Source organism: Platichthys flesus, chromosome 21 (assembly GCF_949316205.1).
Source record: "Platichthys flesus chromosome 21, fPlaFle2.1, whole genome shotgun sequence".
NCBI classification, from domain to species: domain Eukaryota; kingdom Metazoa; phylum Chordata; class Actinopteri; order Pleuronectiformes; family Pleuronectidae; genus Platichthys; species Platichthys flesus.
Genome location: NC_084965.1, coordinates 823402 through 842130, shown reverse-complemented (window position 1 = coordinate 842130; position 18729 = coordinate 823402). Strand labels below are relative to the sequence as shown.

Sequence of the window (18729 nt, the reverse complement as noted above, 5' to 3'; positions counted from 1 at the left end):
TTCTGAGCTCTACTGAGTGACCTGTGGCCCACGTTCCATCCTCACAACTAGTTTAGTGGAAATCTGTTCAGCAGACAAAGAAACAAACAAAGTAAAGATTGAGAATCAGCATTGATATAAGATGTGAGTTATCTGTAGGAGCAGATATGAATATGCAGCAGTAGGTGAAACAAGCACAGGTTCAGTTCCATAGAGCAGATTCAACGTACTGGGTTGATACCACAGCGCGCTCCTCCTCCCACTGCGAGTGCTGATGCTGCAGATCAGAACAGAGTCTCTGTCTGACAGTGTCAGTGTGCTGCTGATCTCATAGAGCTGCTGCTCCGTCTCCTTCACTGAGGTTTGGTTCTGAAGGGTCACGTTGGACGGAGGCCTGGTGGACCAGGTGAGCTGTGGCTCGGGGTAGATCCCCTCTGAGCGGCAGGTGAAGCTGTCCTCCACCTGCTCCATGTCCACGTGACGCACCGGAGCTGCAAGACAACATTTCTCTTTTAGAACTCATTGATCATCTTTGCCTCGTGCTCTGTGGAGCTCTTCATTAATCTGACATATTGTGCTTATTATTTAACATGTCACATATGAGTCAATATGTGGAGCTGCTGACATCAGCTGTGTCTCAACTCAGGGGCTGCATCTGAAGACCGAGCTCCAACGAGTGGATCCGTCCCCGTCCAGCCTGTCCCAGGATGCATTGCACTTTAGTGACTAACCATGTTTCAAAGAGGTAATGGTGCCGGCAAGCAGCGAGACGTCCAATGCTTCAGTATCAGCTTCAACTCAACCCAACAGTACACATGTTCAACAAGGGAACAGCAACTAGACATAAATATAATTTCTAGTATTTGTGTTGTGTTTTCAGTGTGAGTTTCTTTACCATCTGCTCTCAGGTTGATAAATGACTCATTGTTGACTCCAGTGATGGTGCTGGTGTAGCAGTTGTATCTTCCCTGGTCCTGAAGCTGCAGCCCCGTCAGCCTGATGGAGGCGTTTCCTCTGGAGATCTGATCTGTGAACAGTGATGTCCGGCCTCTGAAGCGCTCGCCCTGGAGATCAAACTGGTCTCTGTCTCTGTAGTAGGAGTGGACAGGAGGGTTTCCTGGTTCCACCTGCGTCCAGTAAATGACTGGTTCTGGAACCAGGCTGAAAGCTGCAGGGTAAGATGCAGCTCTCCGCTAAAACACAGGAGACCTCAACATCTGTGAGACAACGGGTGAAAAAACAACCAGTTCAGGATCAACTGTGGTGAATAGAAGATTTTTCTAAAGAGCAATTAGAACATTTGCTCTCAGACGGATTGTGAATGTAAATATCCTGATGGAACTGTCTGTCTGTTGGTCTGTTGACAGTTAACATACAGTTTCATCTGAGCTGATATTTACACACACTCACTCACTCACTCAGAGAGAGAGAGAGAGAGAGAGAGAGGGGGGGGAGGGAGGGAGGGAGGGAGAGAGAGAGAGAGAGAGAGAGAGAGAGAGAGAGAGAGAGAGAGAGAGAGAGAGAGAGATTAAACCCTTAGTTAAAGAACATCTTGTGAAACAGCTGCAGATCAGATTCTTCTTCTTGTGTTTGAATGTAAATAGTTTTGTTTGGTGGATGAATGAAATCAACTGATAAATAATAAATAATAAATGTATGGATCAGATGTAGAGTTTCATCACGAGCTCAATCTCTTCTCCATCAGTACAAAGTATTTCTCATAATTCGGATCCTTTGATGACGTGTTGTTCACACTTTGTGTTTGGTCACGTGACACCAGCCTGGTGCACAGCTCCATGAAGAGATGATGGTCTCACTCTGCTGCAGAGGAAGTGGACCTCAGAGCTTCAACATCTGCTGGACAGATGTTAGAGCAGCGTGTTCATGAACATGGCGTCACAGTCACATGTTACACTGACACACGTGTGTTGAGGATCATCACAAAGTCACATGATGACCTCTCCACACAGTGAGAACTGGAGCCTGTCAGGAACTGACTCTGTCAAACATTTCTGATCCTGAAGTCACAAAGAACTGAGACGGGCTTGAACAGGAAGTGACATCATCATGTTGAGACAAGTGTCTCCACAAAGTAACACAAACTGTTCAACACAACAGGCCCAACATGTCCACTGTCTTCAGGACATCATCTCTCAGACACTTTCTGTCCCTTGTCTCTGCTGTGAACCTCCCATCATCATTATTTCCCAGCATGCAGCTGTTCCCAGAGGCTGCTACAGTCTCCCCCTGGTGGTTGTTCTGAGGTGGTGGTCGAGAACGTACAACAAGAATCTTCATCTACGTTTGTATAAAACGTCCTCGGGTCAGTTTTCTATTAAATATGATAAAATGTTAATGAAACAGTTTCCTCAGAGACTTAAAGATGCTCTGCTCTTCATCGACTCTTCTTCATACTGTAAATGTCTCAGTCACTTTTCTTCTGCTGGTTTCCATTATGTCAAACTGGTGATTTTGTTCTTTTACCTGCACCAAGGACTAGATGTTTCCACCAGTTTGTTTGAAGAGGAAAGAAAAGCTGAGTCATGATTCCAGTGAAGTCGGTGGAAGGATGTTTATTGAGTATTAAAGCAGAGACAAGTAGAAACAGAACTTTTCTCTCTGACATGTTTTTCTTCTCGTTACATCTGGTTTGTCACAGAGGAAATGATCCATGTGTTTGACTCATAGACTGAATATAAAGGCTTTGACTGGGATGTGCTGCTGTTATACTGCAGCGCCACCTGTGGGTCAAAAGTAGAAAAGCCACCACCGCTCTGCAACTGATGCAGAAATGAAAACGTCCCATTTTTAAGTCCAGAGTTTTGATCTTTTGTGTCAAAGACAAAACTCTGATTTTAAACTCAAAGTGATTTGATTGTGTTGAACTTTGTGTTGAAATAAATCAATTTGTGACGTGAATCCAGGAACTTTAAGATCATAAACAAACAGAATGTGGTTCTACACACATGGAGACACACTGAGGGACAAAGGTGGAACAGAATAAAGGAAACTTAAACACATATATGTGACTCTTTATAGAGGGTTTATATATTCTGCTTGTGTTGTGTCATTTCAATAAACACATTCTTCATGTGAATAAACACAATCGGTGTGGAGGTCCATCTAGTGGTGAAGTTACATATTACAACCACCTCCTCTGATTCCTCTGGAGCTCTGTCTCCACTCTGCCTCCCAGCAACAAGGTCCAGTCAGAGCCGCTCTACACACAAGCTGCTGCTGCTTCAGCCTCTGGATCCTCAGGACACAGCTCAGCCTCCGTCCACACACACTGTCCTCTTCACACTCACCTCCACACAGACCCCTCCCACCTGTTGAGAGAAGAAGACATCAGTGTCACAGAGACTCACTTCATCAGCTGTGAGTCAGTGATGCAGCTCATCCAGTAGAAAGAGCAGCAGGGACTTCAGTCCTGTTCAGAGGTGGAGCAGCTTCCTCTCTGCTTCATGTTCACGTGTTGGAATGAACACGCTAAGAGCTCAGTGTGTGTCCTCTGCATGTCAAAGTGCAGAGTGGACACCTGAGAGGTGGATTTACTGCTGTTACAGGTGAAGCCATGTTACACTGTGTGTTGATGAACATCTGCTTCTGACAAACTGGGACCAGAGGAGACAGATGGACCTCAGCAGAGGTTCTGCTCTGTATAAAGAGCTCCTGGTTACCATGTGATGAGGAGAGGCTTCAGTCCCACTGATCTCAGAGCTGTGACAAAGATCCACCTGATCAGTTCTTCACTGATGAAGTGAGAGAACAAACTGTCTCAGATCAGATGAAGACGACACCGTCTCTGTCCCTCGTGTGAGGCTGTCAGCTGTGGTCCAGCTTCACTTCCTGTTCACATGAAAACAACAACAACTGTCGTCTTCACGTCAACTCAATCACATGATCCCAAGCAGCTTGTGGCTCATCTGATTGGCCGACTGTTGTCTCTCTGTGTCTCTGTCCAATCCTGACGTCTGTCCTCATTGTCCTCTCACAGCTTCACTGAGGAAACACTGAGGCCTGAACTACGAAGACACTTCAACATGTCCAGGAGATCTTTCTGAGATCACCTCAACTGAACCTGACAGACACAGTCAGGCTAAGAGGTCACATGACGCTGGTTATCAACTCGTTAAGTTAACTCAGGTTTTCCTCATCGAGATCGATCATCTGGGATAAGTTACAGCGCCCCCTGGTGGCATTTGGTATAAATATATTGCGTGACCACAACATAATAACGTGTGAACGAGATAAATAACTCGAGGCCACGAGATCTGAATCTGTTGTTTACTAACAAGACGAGTGGAAGACAAGAAGACACACACTGTTTCACTGTCTCTGAGGACACACACTGTGGTGGACACCTCTGACATCACTACTCAATAGATACACATGGACCTGTCTCCAGGAAGCTGACTGAGTCATCTGGTGTTTTGGAGACAGGATGAGTCTGGAGACATTGAGATGTTCTGGGTGAGTTAGAGATCAACTGAACCAACCAGACGTTGATTTAAACTTCCCTTATCCGTCCCTTTAAGGAGAATGTGCACCACACAACAGTGGAGAGTCACTGTGGTCAGTGGGCGGAGCTTCTATATGGGTTGATCTCAAACTTAACCTGGAGCAGGTTAGCCGTTCATCAGAAGTTACCATGGTGATTGACCTGGTTAAGAAGTGGACGAGCTTCGTAGAACTGAAAAAACTAAACCTGAAGTTAACCTGATGACCACAAATCCTGCTTGGTAGCACAGACCCTGGATCTGTGATACTGACTGTGTTTAGTAAAATACTGATGAAAGGAGTGTGGACTGACTCCAACCATCTACTGACCTCAGAGTCTCCAGTCGACAGGTTGGACTCTGCTGTAGATCAAGCAGATCCTTCACTCCTGAGTCCTGCAGGTAGTTGTGTCTCAGATCCAGTTCTCTCAGATGAGAGGGGTTTGACCTCAGAGCTGAAGCCAGAGAAGAACAGCTGATCTCTGACAGACTGCAGTCCCACAACCTGGATAAAGAATAAAACATAACTGTAAATTAAACTGAGTTCAAGTGTGAAAATAACAGACACATATTCATGTCAGCACAGACTCATAACATGGAAGATAAATATGAAATCAGACATGTTGGACTAAAAACGAGTCCTGATTCAGTACAAATAGATTATTTGGACCCGGTCTCTGTCCTGCAGATCAGTTTAGGAAATCCAGAACTAAACTCAGTGTTTTAACAAGAAGCTGAATATTTAAAATGTCACAGATTAATTAATTAATGGATTCAAGTTATGTATGAAGAGGTGTTATGTTGAATTAGAGTTAAATTAGATAAATTGTGTATAAATGTTGTTTTATCGATATGAAATCTACAAAAGTCAGTCAGTGAACTGACCTCAGAGTCTCCAGTCGACAGGTTGAACTCTGTAGAAAACCACACAGCTCCTTCACTCCTGAGTCCTGCAGGTTGTTGTTGTATCTCAGATCCAGTTCTCTCAGATGAGAGGGGTTTGACCTCAGAGCTGAAGCCAGAGAAGAACAGCTGATCTTTGTCAGACTGCAGCTCCACAATCTGGATAAAGAATAAAACATAACTGTAAATTAAACTGACTTCATGTGTGAAATTAACACACACATATTCATGTCAGCACAGACTCATAACATGGAAGATAAATATGAAATCAGACATGTTGGACTAAAAACGAGTCCTGATTCAGTACAAATAGATTATTTGGACCCGGTCTCTGTCCTGCAGATCAGTTTAGGAAATCCAGAACTAAACTCAGTGTTTTAACAAGTAGCTGAATATTTAAAATGTCACAGATTAATTAATGAATGGATTCAGGTTATGTATGAAGAGGAATTATGTTAAATTAGAATTAAATTAGATAAATTGTGTGTTTATAGATTTGAGATCTACAAAAGTCAGTCAGTGAACTGACCTCAGAGTCTCCAGTCGACAGGTTGGACTCTGTAGAAAACCACACAGCTCCTTCACTCCTGAGTCCTGCAGGTCGTTGTTACTCAGATCCAGTTCTCTCAGATGAGAGGGGTTTAACCTCAGAGCTGAAGCCAGAGAAGAACAGCTGATCTCTGACAGTCTGCAGAACTCCAACCTGAATAAAGAAATATGAATATTAGAATGTGTCCTCCTGTTGTTGTGGATCGTCATCATGTCAACACAGACTCTCAACATGCTGCTGACCTCAGTCCAGTCTGTGACCTGAAGATAAATATCAGATCAGACATGTTGGACCATTGTTTCATTCATCAGCTTCTTCTCTGTGTGTTGGTCACTGAGCAGGTTTGTGTAATTAAACACTGTTTAAAGGGATGGCTCCTGATGTCACTTCCTGTTTGTTTCTATACTTATCAACTGTCCAACGTGTTTCAATAAGAATGTGTCTTATTTTGAAAACCTGAGGAGGACGAGTGCTCGGCCTCAGTCCACATGTTATTTACTGACACTTTCTTAGTGATCAGGAGCAGGTGAGTGCAGGTGAATGGAGTTGATGAGGTGGACGTGACTGACAGGCTGGGTGAGTGACAGATGACTGAGGAACAGTGAGCAGAGCAGAACTGAGACAATTTAAATAAATAATGACCCAATAAGAAAGAAAGTCTGAAAAGTGAAGAAGGATTTAAGGACCTCAGAGCCTCCAGTCGACAGTTTGGACTCTCCAGTCCAGAACACAGCAGCTTCACTCCTGAATTCTGCAGCTTGTTGTTCCTCAGATCCAGTTCTCTCAGATGTGAGGGGTCTGACTTCAGAGCTGAGGCCACGACTTCACAGTGAGTCTCTGAGAGTTCACAACCATGGAGTCTGTAATTAAAGAAAATATCTGTTAGAATAAAATCATAAAACACAACATTCTAACAAAATGTGATCATGTGACCCTCACCATGGTAAATCACTCTTTGCCTCATTAACATGTTAAAAACTCCTCAAGAGAATCCTTTCAGATTTGGTTCAAGCGTTCATTCAGACTGACAGAGGAACTCATTCGATCCAGGTGGTCAAAGGTCAAAGGTAAACATCAGACTGAGTTTAACACACACACAGTCAGTCTCACACACACACACACACACACACACACACACACACACACACACACACTTCACTGACTGAACATGTTATTGATCATGTCTGGACTCACTGAGCCTTCCTGCAGTTCCTCACAGCTGGGATCAGTCTCCGTCGACCCTGGTATGATGTGTTGAACTTCTTCAGGTTCAACTCATCCAGAACCTCCTCTGACATCTGCAGCATGTAGGCCAGAGCTGAGCAGTGGATCTCAGAGAGTTTCTCCTTTGATCTGTTCTCTGACGTCAGGAACTGTTTCATCTGCTGATGAACTGAGTGGTCGTTCATCTCAGTCAGACAGTGGAAGATGTTGATGCTTCTGTCAGGAGAAATGTCATCACTCTTCATCTCCTTCAGGTTGTTGATGACTCTCTGGATGATCTCTGGATTGTTCCCTGTCCGACCCAGCAGGCCTCCTAAGACTCTCTGGTTGGACTCCAGACTGAGGCCGTGAAGGAAGCGAACAAACAGGTCCAGGTGACCATTTGTACTGGTGAGGGATTTCTTCATGGTTCTCTTCAGGAGGTCATCCAGGGAGAAGGTTCTGTCTGTGTCCCCATATGTTCCCAAGAAGTTGTTGAGTTCTTCAGTGTGTGTGTAACAGTGGAACATGTAGACTGCAGCCAGAAACTCCTGAATGCTCAGATGAACAAAGCAGTAGACTGATTTCTGGAAGATCACACACTCTCTTCTGAAGATCTCAGTACAAACTCCTGAGTACACCGAGGCCTCTGTGACATTAAGACCACACCGCTCCAGGTCTTCTTGGTAGAACATGATGTTTCCTTCCTCCAGATGTTTAAGTGCCAGCCTCCCCAGCTTCAGGAGAACGTCCCTGTCAGCCTCCGTCAGCTGCTGTGGAGTCGTCTCATGTCCCTCACCGTACTTGTTGTTCTTCCTCTTTGTCTGAACCATCAGGAAGTGTGAGTACAGGTCAGTCAGGGTCTTGGGCAGCTCTCCTCTCTGGTCTGTGGTCAACATGTGCTCCAGAACTGTAGCACTGATCCAGCAGAAGACTGGGATTTGACACATGATGTGGAGGCTCCTGGACGTCTTGATGTGTGATATGATTCTGCTGCACAGCTCTTCATCACTGAATCTCCTCCTGAAGTACTCCTCCTTCTGGGCGTCAGTGAAGCCTCGTACTTCTGTGACCCTGTCAACACATGCAGGAGGGATCTGATTGGCCGCCGCAGGTCTGGAGGTTATCCAGACGAGAGCCGAGGGAAGCAGATTCCCCCGGATGAGGTTTGTCAGCAGCACGTTGACTGATGACCTCTGTGTGACCTCAGACACAAGCTCCCTGTGGTTGAAGTCCAGAGAAGGTCTGCTTTCATCCAGGCCGTCAAAGATGAACAAAGGTTTACAGACAGCGAGCGTCTCTGCCGTGAGCTTCTGTAACTCTGGATGGAAAACATGGAGCAGCGTGAGAAGACTGTGCTGCTGGTCCTTCACCAGGTTCAGCTCCCTGAACGAAAGCACAGCCAGCAGACCCACATCCTGGTTCTCTAAACCCTCTGCCCAGTCCAGAGTGAACTTCTGCACCGAGAAGGTTTTTCCAACGCCAGCGACTCCGTTGGTCAGGACGACTCTGATGCTGCTCTGCTGGTCAGTGGAGGCTTTAAAGATGTCGTGGACCTTGATGGGAGTGTCCTGGAGGATCTTCTTCTTGGAAGCCGTCTCAAGCTGCCTCACCTCATGTTGAGTATTAACCTCTTCACTCTGTCCCTCTGTGATGTGGAGCTCAGTGTAGATCCTGTTGAGGAGGGTTCTACTTCCTGTTTCATCACTTCCTTCAGTCACATGTTCACATCTCCTCCTCAGACTGAACTTATGTTCATCTGAAACCTCCTGCAGACCACGATCTGCTGAAAGACAAGAAACAATGTGAGAGACAGAGAATCTGAGAATCTGCTGATTGTTTTCATCAGATACAGAAAAACTACAGAAAATAAAAGCTTTTTAACTTTGTGCTTTTCTAACGATGTTAAATGTTGATGCTGTATGAAGGAACAAAATAAAACCACATGTGCTGTTGTCAGAAGTGAAGACATCAGCAGACACATGTACAGTGCTGCTCTGACCGGCTGTCTGACCTCCAGCTCCTCTTCTGGATCTTTGTCCACACTGGGGACACAAGGAGTCTCCTGAAGAACCAGACTGGTCCCAGTATGAGGTGATGCACTGTCTGCAGAACCAGTGTCCACAGCTGGTGGAGACTAGATCCTTCAGGACGTCCTGACACGAAGCACAGCAGGACGACTGCTCCTCCTCAGAAACATGACTCCTCTTCCTCTCCCTGTGAAGACATGTCCTGATAACTCACATGTCACAGTCACAGGTTGTCATTTTGTCATGATTGATTGACAGCTTCAAGTTGACTGCAGTTAAGCATCTGAAGTCCGGCAGACTCCAGAGTAACAAGTTGGCAACTCATATTTTTATAAAGCACATTTAAACTGATTAATAATGGAGACATGAGAAGCACAAGACAAACAGCTTAAAACTAGAAATATAGCCAATTGTTTCCAGACTCATGAGGTTCATCTTCAAGACCAAGTGACAAGTGGTCAAAATGTGAAGGAACTTCCTGAAGACAGACTTGGAACATTCTGTTCTAGAGGTTAAAATATGAGCTGAGCCACAAACACACTGGAGTCTGTTAAAGATCCTCAAAGAGAAACCTGGGAGAAGTTGTTATGGTCACTGGGATTCACGGTGGTTTCTTTAGATGAGTGGATGGTGCAACTTGCTTCTCTGTCAGACCTCGATGCAGAATGACTCCACCTCATTTACATTGCTAACCTCCACAGAGTAAGATGAGTGTGACCCCTGGTTTCTAATGAGAGAATCTTCTTCACCTGGTTTAAGAGCCCATCTCCTGTTACAAGCAGTGACCTCAACTAAATAAACAGAGAGCAGTTTGGAGGTTGAAGGTTTGTGGTCTGTTACTTTATGTGTGAGGTGGAAATATAGCAACATTAATGTGTTTAAAACTAAAACACAGTAATGTTGATGTTGCCTCAGACTCCTGAGATCTTCTATTCTTCCACCTGTGTCTCTGAAGATCACCTGTTGGATCAGCTGGGGCCCTGCAGCTACTCCGTCCCCCTTTGTCCACAATTAATGTGGTTTCTTCTAAGATAATGTTACGAGAACAAAGTGACCTCAGTGGTCAGCATCAACACACCAACATGAAAAACCTATTTAGAGTTACAAGCAGTGACCTCCACCAAATAAACACTGAGAGAAAGTGGAGAGTTTGCAGGTTCACATGTTTGTAGCAGGTCTCTTACTCTGTGTGAGAGGGTCCAGGTTCATTACTGAAGACTGGATGATTTCCCATGGACCAGTCACTCTTCAGAGACACACAGCTGAACACTGGAGACTCTGCTCTCAGTCTGTGGTCCTGACCTCTGCAAACACAAATATGTTTTTATTCAGAACACATCATTCACTGGTTCATTCTCTGAGGATTCAGTTTGGAGGTTCACATGTTTGTAGCAGGTCTCTTACTCTGTGTGTGAGGGTCCAGGTTTTTTTTTTTTTTTGGGTCCAGGTTCTTTACTGAAGTGTAGAGGTTGTCCCATGGACCGGTCACTCTTCAGTGACAAACAGCTGAACCCTTGAGACTCTGCGGTGTCCTCTTCCTCCTCATTTCCAATCATCTTCAGTCTGAGAGGAAAAACACTGTGAGCTCAAAGGAATCAGGACAAACCAGTCTGTTCAAGAAACACACCCAAAAATACCAAGCAGGGACACACACACACACACACACACACACATTCACACATTCACACTCAGGTGACTCTGTAACGTATGATGGTGAAAACAAGTTGTGTTATTAAACACTTGATGAACAGATGAAGATAAAAAGTGAAGCTGTGAGTTAACTCTGTTAATTAGTCCTTTGAAGGCTCTTTGATCCAGACCTGCTGTTCACATCTGTCTCTGGGATCCAGTGAAAAACACTGTGAGCTCAAACACACACAATGAAGTCAGGTAGTAAACTCAGTGTTTCTTCAAATAGAACAAACGCTCCTACACTGTGTCCCTGTTGTCACGTAACCTGAGACAGTTGTAGGTTTAATGTGTTGGACTCAGCCAATCACAGCGTCGAGTCAAACTGTTGATTGACTGACAGAAGTTCATCCTGAATCTTCTTCTCTCTAAAGTCCACGAGTAGAAAACTGACCCAGAGTCAGTGACAGTGAAATAATATGAATGAATAATATAAATGTAGCTGAACACTCACCAGCCTCAGACTTCACGTCTCCTCCGTCTGCTCCTCGAAGTTAGAACCAGTCTGAACACTTTCACCTTCACTGGAGGCTCCTCCCCCTCTCTGCAGGTACTGCAGATCGATCAACTCTGTGTGTATGTGAGTGTGTGTTCGTCCCTGTCCCTCCTCGCACACTTTAATCCTGATTTCCTGTCCATGCGTCACATCTTGATTTGTGTAGCAGGTTTAAATGTGTGAATCAAACAAAGTGTCCTAATAACTCAGTGTTTATTGTTAAAGTGTTAAGTGAGAACAGGTCAGAGGAGGAAACACACCGGACTTCCATCTATCCATCTACCTCTGCTCTGTCCTCCTCATAAACACTGTGAGCTCATGTCAGCGTTTTGTTTATCCTAAATATGAGAAGAGCCGGTTTCAGTTTGGTTCAATCAAGTATTTATTAAAAAGCAATGAAAAGGTATGAACAGCAAAGCAATGGGCACCCAGCACACTACCCGGCCCTCTAACACCGGGCAGTAAAAAGTCTCATCAAACAGCCGGCATCTGTAATATTTTATAACAGAAGGTTAAACAACAGGATTGGTCAATAACGAGGAGAAGTCCTCCTTGGTTCTTCCTCGATGGTGCGCAGGTGTAGTCCACCCTCTTGGCATTGGAACAAGGAAGTGACCAGGAGCCCCTCCCACTCACGCTCCTCCTCTGATAGTTGCTCTCCCCATCATGACAGTTTCGATGTTGTGTTTCTTAAACTAGCCTTGACTTGGCTGACGCATTGTTGTTGTTCATTGGAGTAAAGAATATTGTGTTCCTGCTCTATCGGCTGTATGCTCTGTTAGTGTAAACATTCAAAACAACAAAAGAAAACAACACCATTCTGGTTGTCCCTCAGAACTTGGGGCAGCTGCTTGAACTCTGTGTGATAAAAAGTTAAGTATGAGAACAAGTTAGAGTACAGTGTATACTATGTCACAGATTCATCCCACAACAGGCCGCGGCTCTTATCAGACCTTCAGACGCTTTTCAAGACAGGTTTGAGACTGACCAGTGTTGGGACGCACACACATTTCTAGCTAATTTCCAGATTAAACACTAAGCAGAAAAGGTTATTATAAATCATTTGAGTGAAGGACATATATCTGGCCCAAACTGCTCCTGCCCCCGCCCTCCTTTCATGTGTTTATAGTTCTGTTTCATAAACATCTTCTCAGACACACACACAAAGAGAAGCTAAGATTTAAAATCCCAACACTCACAGGAATCAGGACAAACCAGTCTGTTCAAGAAACACAAAATACCAAGCAAGGACACACACACACACACACACACAGAGATAGAGAGAGAGAGAGAGAGATTTTTAGATCACTTTATTTACATATTTTTCATTTTATAAAACAGTTGCTTACAGTATTATTTAGTAAATAAACAAAAGTGCTGATGCAAGAAAAAACTCAGTCTGTTAAAAAGTGTGGAAAGGACAGCTCATTGTTGGGGGATGTCATTAAAACACCAAATTCTTTTAAAAGACTCGAGATCAGAAACCATTGTGTAAAAACTGAACTCGAGTCGGAGTCTGGCCCGGAGGTCACCGTTCCAGACCGGGTCAGTGCCGCCATAAGGCCGGGTGTTGTTTTGCCGCTGACGTCCAGTCTGGCTCCATTTACAAGTGGTTCTCTCAACAACCAGTACAGAGAGTCTGCTTTTAGGCACCTTGTTTTGTTAAAAAGGGCCCATGATTTAAAAACACCTTGATAAAAAGGAGGCAACCCACTTAGTTTTAATAATTTAGAATCTGTTAAAAACAGAGCATCATCCAACCCCAGGTTATTGGCACGCCTAAGGATGCTGCTGGCCACATCTCTCCACACCAGATCTGCTGGACCCGTGAGGTACTTTTTATTGAGCTGAAGTCACATTAGACGGACATTAGACGGTGCCACAGTTGGGATGCCACAAGGTTATTTAAAACCAGTACCCCTCCTCTAAGAGACATTTTTCGGAGCAGCCATTTCCATTTAAAAAGTTTTTTCTGTGACGTTCTCCCAGTTCTTCTTATGTATATCGTTGTTTCCTAAAAACACCCCGAGGTACTTTATTCCCTCCCTCTTCCATTTCAGGTTTTGGGGGAGAACTGGGAGACCACCAGGCCACTCCCCGACCGCGAGGGCTTCGCGAGGGCTTCGCGAGGGCTTCGGCCTCGCGGCCGATGCCATGGAAAAATCTTTTAATATTTCGGCTAAAATATCTACATCCGTCTGGTCTTTAATAAAAACAATAAGATCATCAGCGTTAGCAGATAAAATCATGTTGCCACTAAAACCAGGATAAAACACACCTTGAATGCTAGATCTTATTCTGCGGAGGAGAGGTTCCAGGGAGAGTGCTTAGAGCATCCCTGACAGAGCACAGCCCTGCCTGACCCCTCTACCTACCCTGAAAGGAGCACTCAGACTGCCGTTGATCTTTAACACGCTCTCAACGTCACTGTACAGCACCTTGATCTTAGCTATGAAGCCAGCGCTGAAACCAAACTTCCCCATTACTTGCCACAGGAAGCTGTGTTCAACGCGGTCCAAAGCTTTTTCTTGGTCTAGGGAAATCAAGCCTACATCTACATCGAATGAACTGGAGACATCCAAAAGGTCTCGAATGAGGTGGACATTGTCCACCATGGACCTGCCGGGCACGCAGTAGGTCTGGTCCCTGTGAATGACCTGCTCCATAGCCTTCCCCAGCCTGGAAGCCAGTGTTTTGGTACTATGTCGGTCTCTAGATCTTTCATAGATCGGGTGGCGTCTCTTGTGACATTGAGGGTGTGTTGTTGACAAAATAAGCAAATTTGTGACTTACCATGGTCCCACCACTGCCTAAGATTACTAAAATCGCCCTTCCTCTGTCTAAAAACACCCCAGAAATACGTAAGAACATCTGTAAAACTCTTATCGAATGTTAAAACAGAATTAAAATGCCAATAGGTGCTCTTGGGTAAAACATTCCTGATAAACACATGACATAAAAGCAGGGAATGATCACTAAAACCAGCCGGCATGATGGCGCAGCTTTTAAAAATGTTAAAGTGATGTTTAAAACAATAAATCCTGTCTAACCTGGCTGAGGAGATCCTACTCTCTCTGATGTGGGACCAGGTGTACTGTCTGCAGTCTGGGTGCATCCTCCTCCACACGTCCACCAGGCCATGAGAGCGGACCAGCTGCTTTAAGGCGTGCTGAGAGGCTGGATGAGGCTCTGCGTGGTTGCGGTCTAAAACCGCATCTTCAGTGCAGTTAAAATCCCCCCCCAAGAATAAAAAATCCTCCATGGCACAATCATTAAGAACTTCACTTATTTTCAGTAAAAACGGCTTCCTCTCTGCACCGGTTGCTGGAGCATAAACGTTAATAAAAACAGCAGTAAAATGGTCGAACTGAGCTTTGGCTAAAAGAAGCCTCCCCTGGATCACATGTTTGGTTTAAAAGCCGTGAAGAAGACTCATTATTAGAATCACTTTGTGTTTCTTGTGAAAAACACAACATAAATTCTTTTCATTATCACTGTTTTTATAAATAAGAGTTATTTTCCTTTGATCTCTTGCACCGTTCACGTTTAAAACCCCAACTTTAAAAAGATCCATGTTGTTTAAAATGTTAGAAATAAAAACAGAAAACAATAAATTAATGAATACACACATTGCTGTCCTTTCCATCACTGCTCAGTTGTTTCTTTGCTCTGAGCACCAGTTTCTTGATTCTAAAAACGTCCTGGTCTGTGGCTCATGTGGAGTCTGGCCGAGGAAAAAGAGAGAGAGAGAGAGAGAGAGAGAGAGAGAGAGAGAGAGAGAGAGAGAGAGAGAGAGAGAGAGAGAGAGAGAGAGAGAGGTTAAACCTTGTAGTTAATCAACATCTTGTGAAACAGCTGCAGATCAGATTCTTCTTCTTGTGTTTGAATGTAAATAGTTTTGTTTGGTGGATGAATGAAATCAACTGATGAATAATAAATAATAAATGTATGGATCAGATGTAGAGTTTCATCACGAGCTCAATCTCTTCTCCATCAGTACAAAGTATTTCTCATAATTCGGATCCTTTGATGACGTGTTGTTCACACTTTGTGTTTGGTCACGTGACACCAGCCTGGTGCACAGCTCCATGAAGAGATGATGGTCTCACTCTGCTGCAGAGGAAGTGGACCTCAGAGCTTCAACATCTGCTGGACAGATGTTAGAGCAGCGTGTTCATGAACATGGCGTCACAGTCACATGTTACACTGACACACGTGTGTTGAGGATCATCACAAAGTCACATGATGACCTCTCCACACAGTGAGAACTGGAGCCTGTCAGGAACTGACTCTGTCAAACATTTCTGATCCTGAAGTCACAAAGAACTGAGACGGGCTTGAACAGGAAGTGACATCATCATGTTGAGACAAGTGTCTCCACAAAATAACACAAACTGTTCAACACAACAGGCCCAACATGTCCACTGTCTTCAGGACATCATCTCTCAGACACTTTCTGTCCCTTGTCTCTGCTGGGAACCTCCCATCATCAATTATTTCCCAGCATGCAGCTGTTCCCAGAGGCTGCTACAGTCTCCCCCTGGTGGTTGTTCTGAGGTGGTGGTCGAGAACGTACAACAAGAATCTTCATCTACGTTTGTATAAAACGTCCTCGGGTCAGTTTTCTATTAAATATGGTAAAATGTTTATGAAACAGTTTCCTCAGAGACTTAAAGATGCTCTGCTCTTCATCGACTCTTCTTCATACTGTAAATGTCTCATTCACTTTTCTTCTGCTGGTTTCCATTATGTCAAACTGGTGATTTTGTTCTTTTACCTGCACCAAGGACGAGATGTTTCCACCAGTTGGTTTGAAGAGGAAAGAAAAGCTGAGTCATGATTCCAGTGAAGTCGGTGGAAGGATGTTTATTGAGCATTAAAGCAGAGACAAGTAGAAACAGAACTTTTCTCTCTGACATGTTTTTTTTCTCGTTACATCTGGTTTGTCACAGAGGAAATGATCCATGTGTTTGACTCATAGACTGAATATAAAGGCTTTGACTGGGACGTGCTGCTGTTATACTGCAGCGCCACCTGTTGGTCAAAAGTAGAAAAGCCACCACCGCTCTGCAACTGATGCAGAAATGAAAACGTTCCATTTTTAAGTCCAGAGTTTCGATCTTTTGTGTCAAAGACAAAACTCTGATCTTAAACTCAAAGTGATTTGATTGTGTTGAACTTTGTGTTGAACTAAATCAATTTGTGACGTGAATCCAGGAACTTTAAGATCATAAACAAACAGAATGTGGTTCTACACACATGGAGACAGACTGAGGGACAAAGGTGGAACAGAATAAAGGAAACTTAAACACATATATGTGACTCTTTATAGAGGGTTATATATTATGCTTGTGTTGTGTCATTTCAATAAACACATTCTTCATGTGAATAAACACAATCGGTGTGGAGGGCCATCTAGTGGTGAAGTTACATATTACATCAACCTCTGATTCATCTGGGGCTGTCTCCACTCTGCTTTTACATTTAATTTAGCTGACGCCTTTATCTAAAGCAACTTACAATAAGTGCAATAAAACAATGAGGGAACAAACCCAGAACAACAAGAATCAAGAAAGGCAAAGCAAAACTACAACGGGGTCTAAGTAAATTGACACATTTAAACTGATTAATAATGGAGACATGAGAAGCACAAGACAAACAGGTTCAAACTAGAAATACAGCCAATTGTTTCCAGACTCATGAGGTCAGTGACCTTTGACCATTGAAATCTAAACAGTTCATCTTGAAGACCAAGTGACAAGAGGTCAAAATGTGAAGGAACTTCCTGAAGACAGACTTGGGACATCCTGTTCAAGAGGTCAAAGATGATCTGTGAGGCCACCGTGACCTTTGACCTCCCAAATCAAAATCCAATCAGTCAACCTGTGAGTCCATGAATTGAACCTTGATGGTCACAACAATCGACGGAGCAGAAGATGAAAGAAGGTTCAGTCTCTCATTAAGGAAGTGAAACGTTTCAACACTGGACGATGAAGATCAACTTCCACCTCCAGGTGTTTTACAAACATGTCAGGACTGTGTGGAACGCTGTGGTGACGTCCAGCAGAACTAAACCAGCACCAGACCCAGAGGCCACAGATAGAAGGATGATGTCATGAACCTTCAACAGAGCAGATTCTAATGAGCTGAGCCACAAACACACTGGAGTCCGTTAAAGTTCCTCTAAGAAAATCTAAAACACAGTAATGTTGATGTTGCGTCAGACTCCTGAGATCTCCTATTCTTCCACCTGTGTCACCGAAGATCATCTGTTGGATCAGCTGGGGCCCTGCAGCTACTCCTTCCCCCTTTGTCCACAATTCATGTGGTTTCTTCTAAGATAATTTTACGAGAACAAAGTGACCTCAGTGGTCAGCATCAACACACCAACATGAAAAACATATTTAGAGCTACAAGCAGTGACCTCCACCAAATAAACACTGAGACAAAGTGGACAGTTTGCAGGTTCACATGTTTGTAGCAGGTCTCTTACTCTGTGTGTGAGGGTCCAGGTTCTTTACTGAAGACTGGAGGAAGACGTCCCATGGACCAGTCACTCTTCAGAGACAGACAGCTGAACCCTGGAGACTCTGCTCTGTCCTCTTCCTCCTCATAACCACTCATCTTCAGTCTGAGAAGAAAAACAGTGAGAGCTCAAACACACACAAATAATATAAATACTGGAAATCACGTGACTCTGTGTGTGTGTGTGTGTGTGTATGTTATCACACACACACACACACACACCCTGCTTTGTGTTGTTAAAAAAAAAAAGAGGGGGGGGGGGTAGACACACAGACACATATATACATACATGACATATTGTTTAAATCCTCATAGAGAACAAGATGTGAATTCGGGCTCCACCAATTATCGTCCAAACTCACATTTTAGTTCAACTTTTTACTGGTTTTATTTATTTCTACTTTATTTATTGTGTTAAACTTCAGGCAGCTATTTTTTTAATTCATTAGAATGCTGAGTTACCTTTATAAGAAACATTCCTGGGGGCTTCCTACACTTTTCATTTTTAGATAATGTTCAAAAGTTCTTTCTATTAAACGTATTGGACTAAAATGAGAAGATGTTGATATCTAACTTTAAATCTTTAAATACAGATAAAATAAGTAAACTTGTTAAATACCAGCTGCAAGGTCATTATCAATGCTAACATGTCACATTGCTCTGCTAACAACAGATTAGCTAAGTTCCTTATTTTATTTATTTAAATATAACAAGACTGACAGCTGAGTCTCAGCATTCAGAGGTTCATCAACTCTGTGAATCATGGACCAAAATTTAGCATTTCCCAGTTATTACTTACAGCTGAGTTTAGTTTCATTGTCCTCTTCCTGTTTTTATGAACCATCTTCATGACAT

At 43.8% G+C, this 18729-nt stretch overlaps 1 protein-coding gene across 4 annotated transcripts; it reads right to left on the bottom strand.

The window, feature by feature from the left end:
• Window positions 1-2536: 2536 nt before the first annotated feature.
• Window positions 2537-18242, bottom strand: LOC133932464 (NACHT, LRR and PYD domains-containing protein 12-like). Of its 4 annotated transcripts, none has more exons than XM_062379155.1 (10): window positions 11308-11363; window positions 10569-10727; window positions 10349-10468; window positions 9149-9351; window positions 7126-8920; window positions 6618-6791; window positions 5911-6084; window positions 5364-5540; window positions 4810-4983; window positions 2537-3308 (listed from the first exon to the last, which is right to left on the bottom strand). In XM_062379155.1, exons 2-10 carry the CDS (start codon window positions 10718-10720, stop codon window positions 3284-3286), a joined length of 2994 nt encoding a protein of 997 aa, XP_062235139.1. In that variant the 5' UTR covers window positions 10721-10727; window positions 11308-11363; the 3' UTR covers window positions 2537-3283. The 4 variants fall into 4 exon arrangements, with proteins under 4 accessions (XP_062235139.1, XP_062235140.1, XP_062235141.1 ...); XM_062379156.1 differs by having other exon boundaries at window positions 7126-8917; XM_062379157.1 differs by having other exon boundaries at window positions 9149-9345.
• Window positions 18243-18729: the final 487 nt, after the last annotated feature.

What these genes read in the sequence shown, in the direction of transcription:
- LOC133932464 (XM_062379155.1), bottom strand. Translation starts at nt 10,720, where the DNA reads ATGATTGGAAATGAGGAGGAAGAGGACACCGCAGAGTCTCAAGGGTTC. An exon ending in ATCCAGAAGAGGAGCTGGAG is followed by an intron (nt 8,921 to 9,148) that starts GTCAGACAGCCG and finishes CTTGTCTTTCAG; the next exon opens with CAGATCGTGGTCTGCAGGAG. An exon ending in TGTCGACTGGAGACTCTGAG is followed by an intron (nt 5,541 to 5,910) that starts GTCAGTTCACTG and finishes TTCTTTATCCAG; the next exon opens with ATTGTGGAGCTGCAGTCTGA.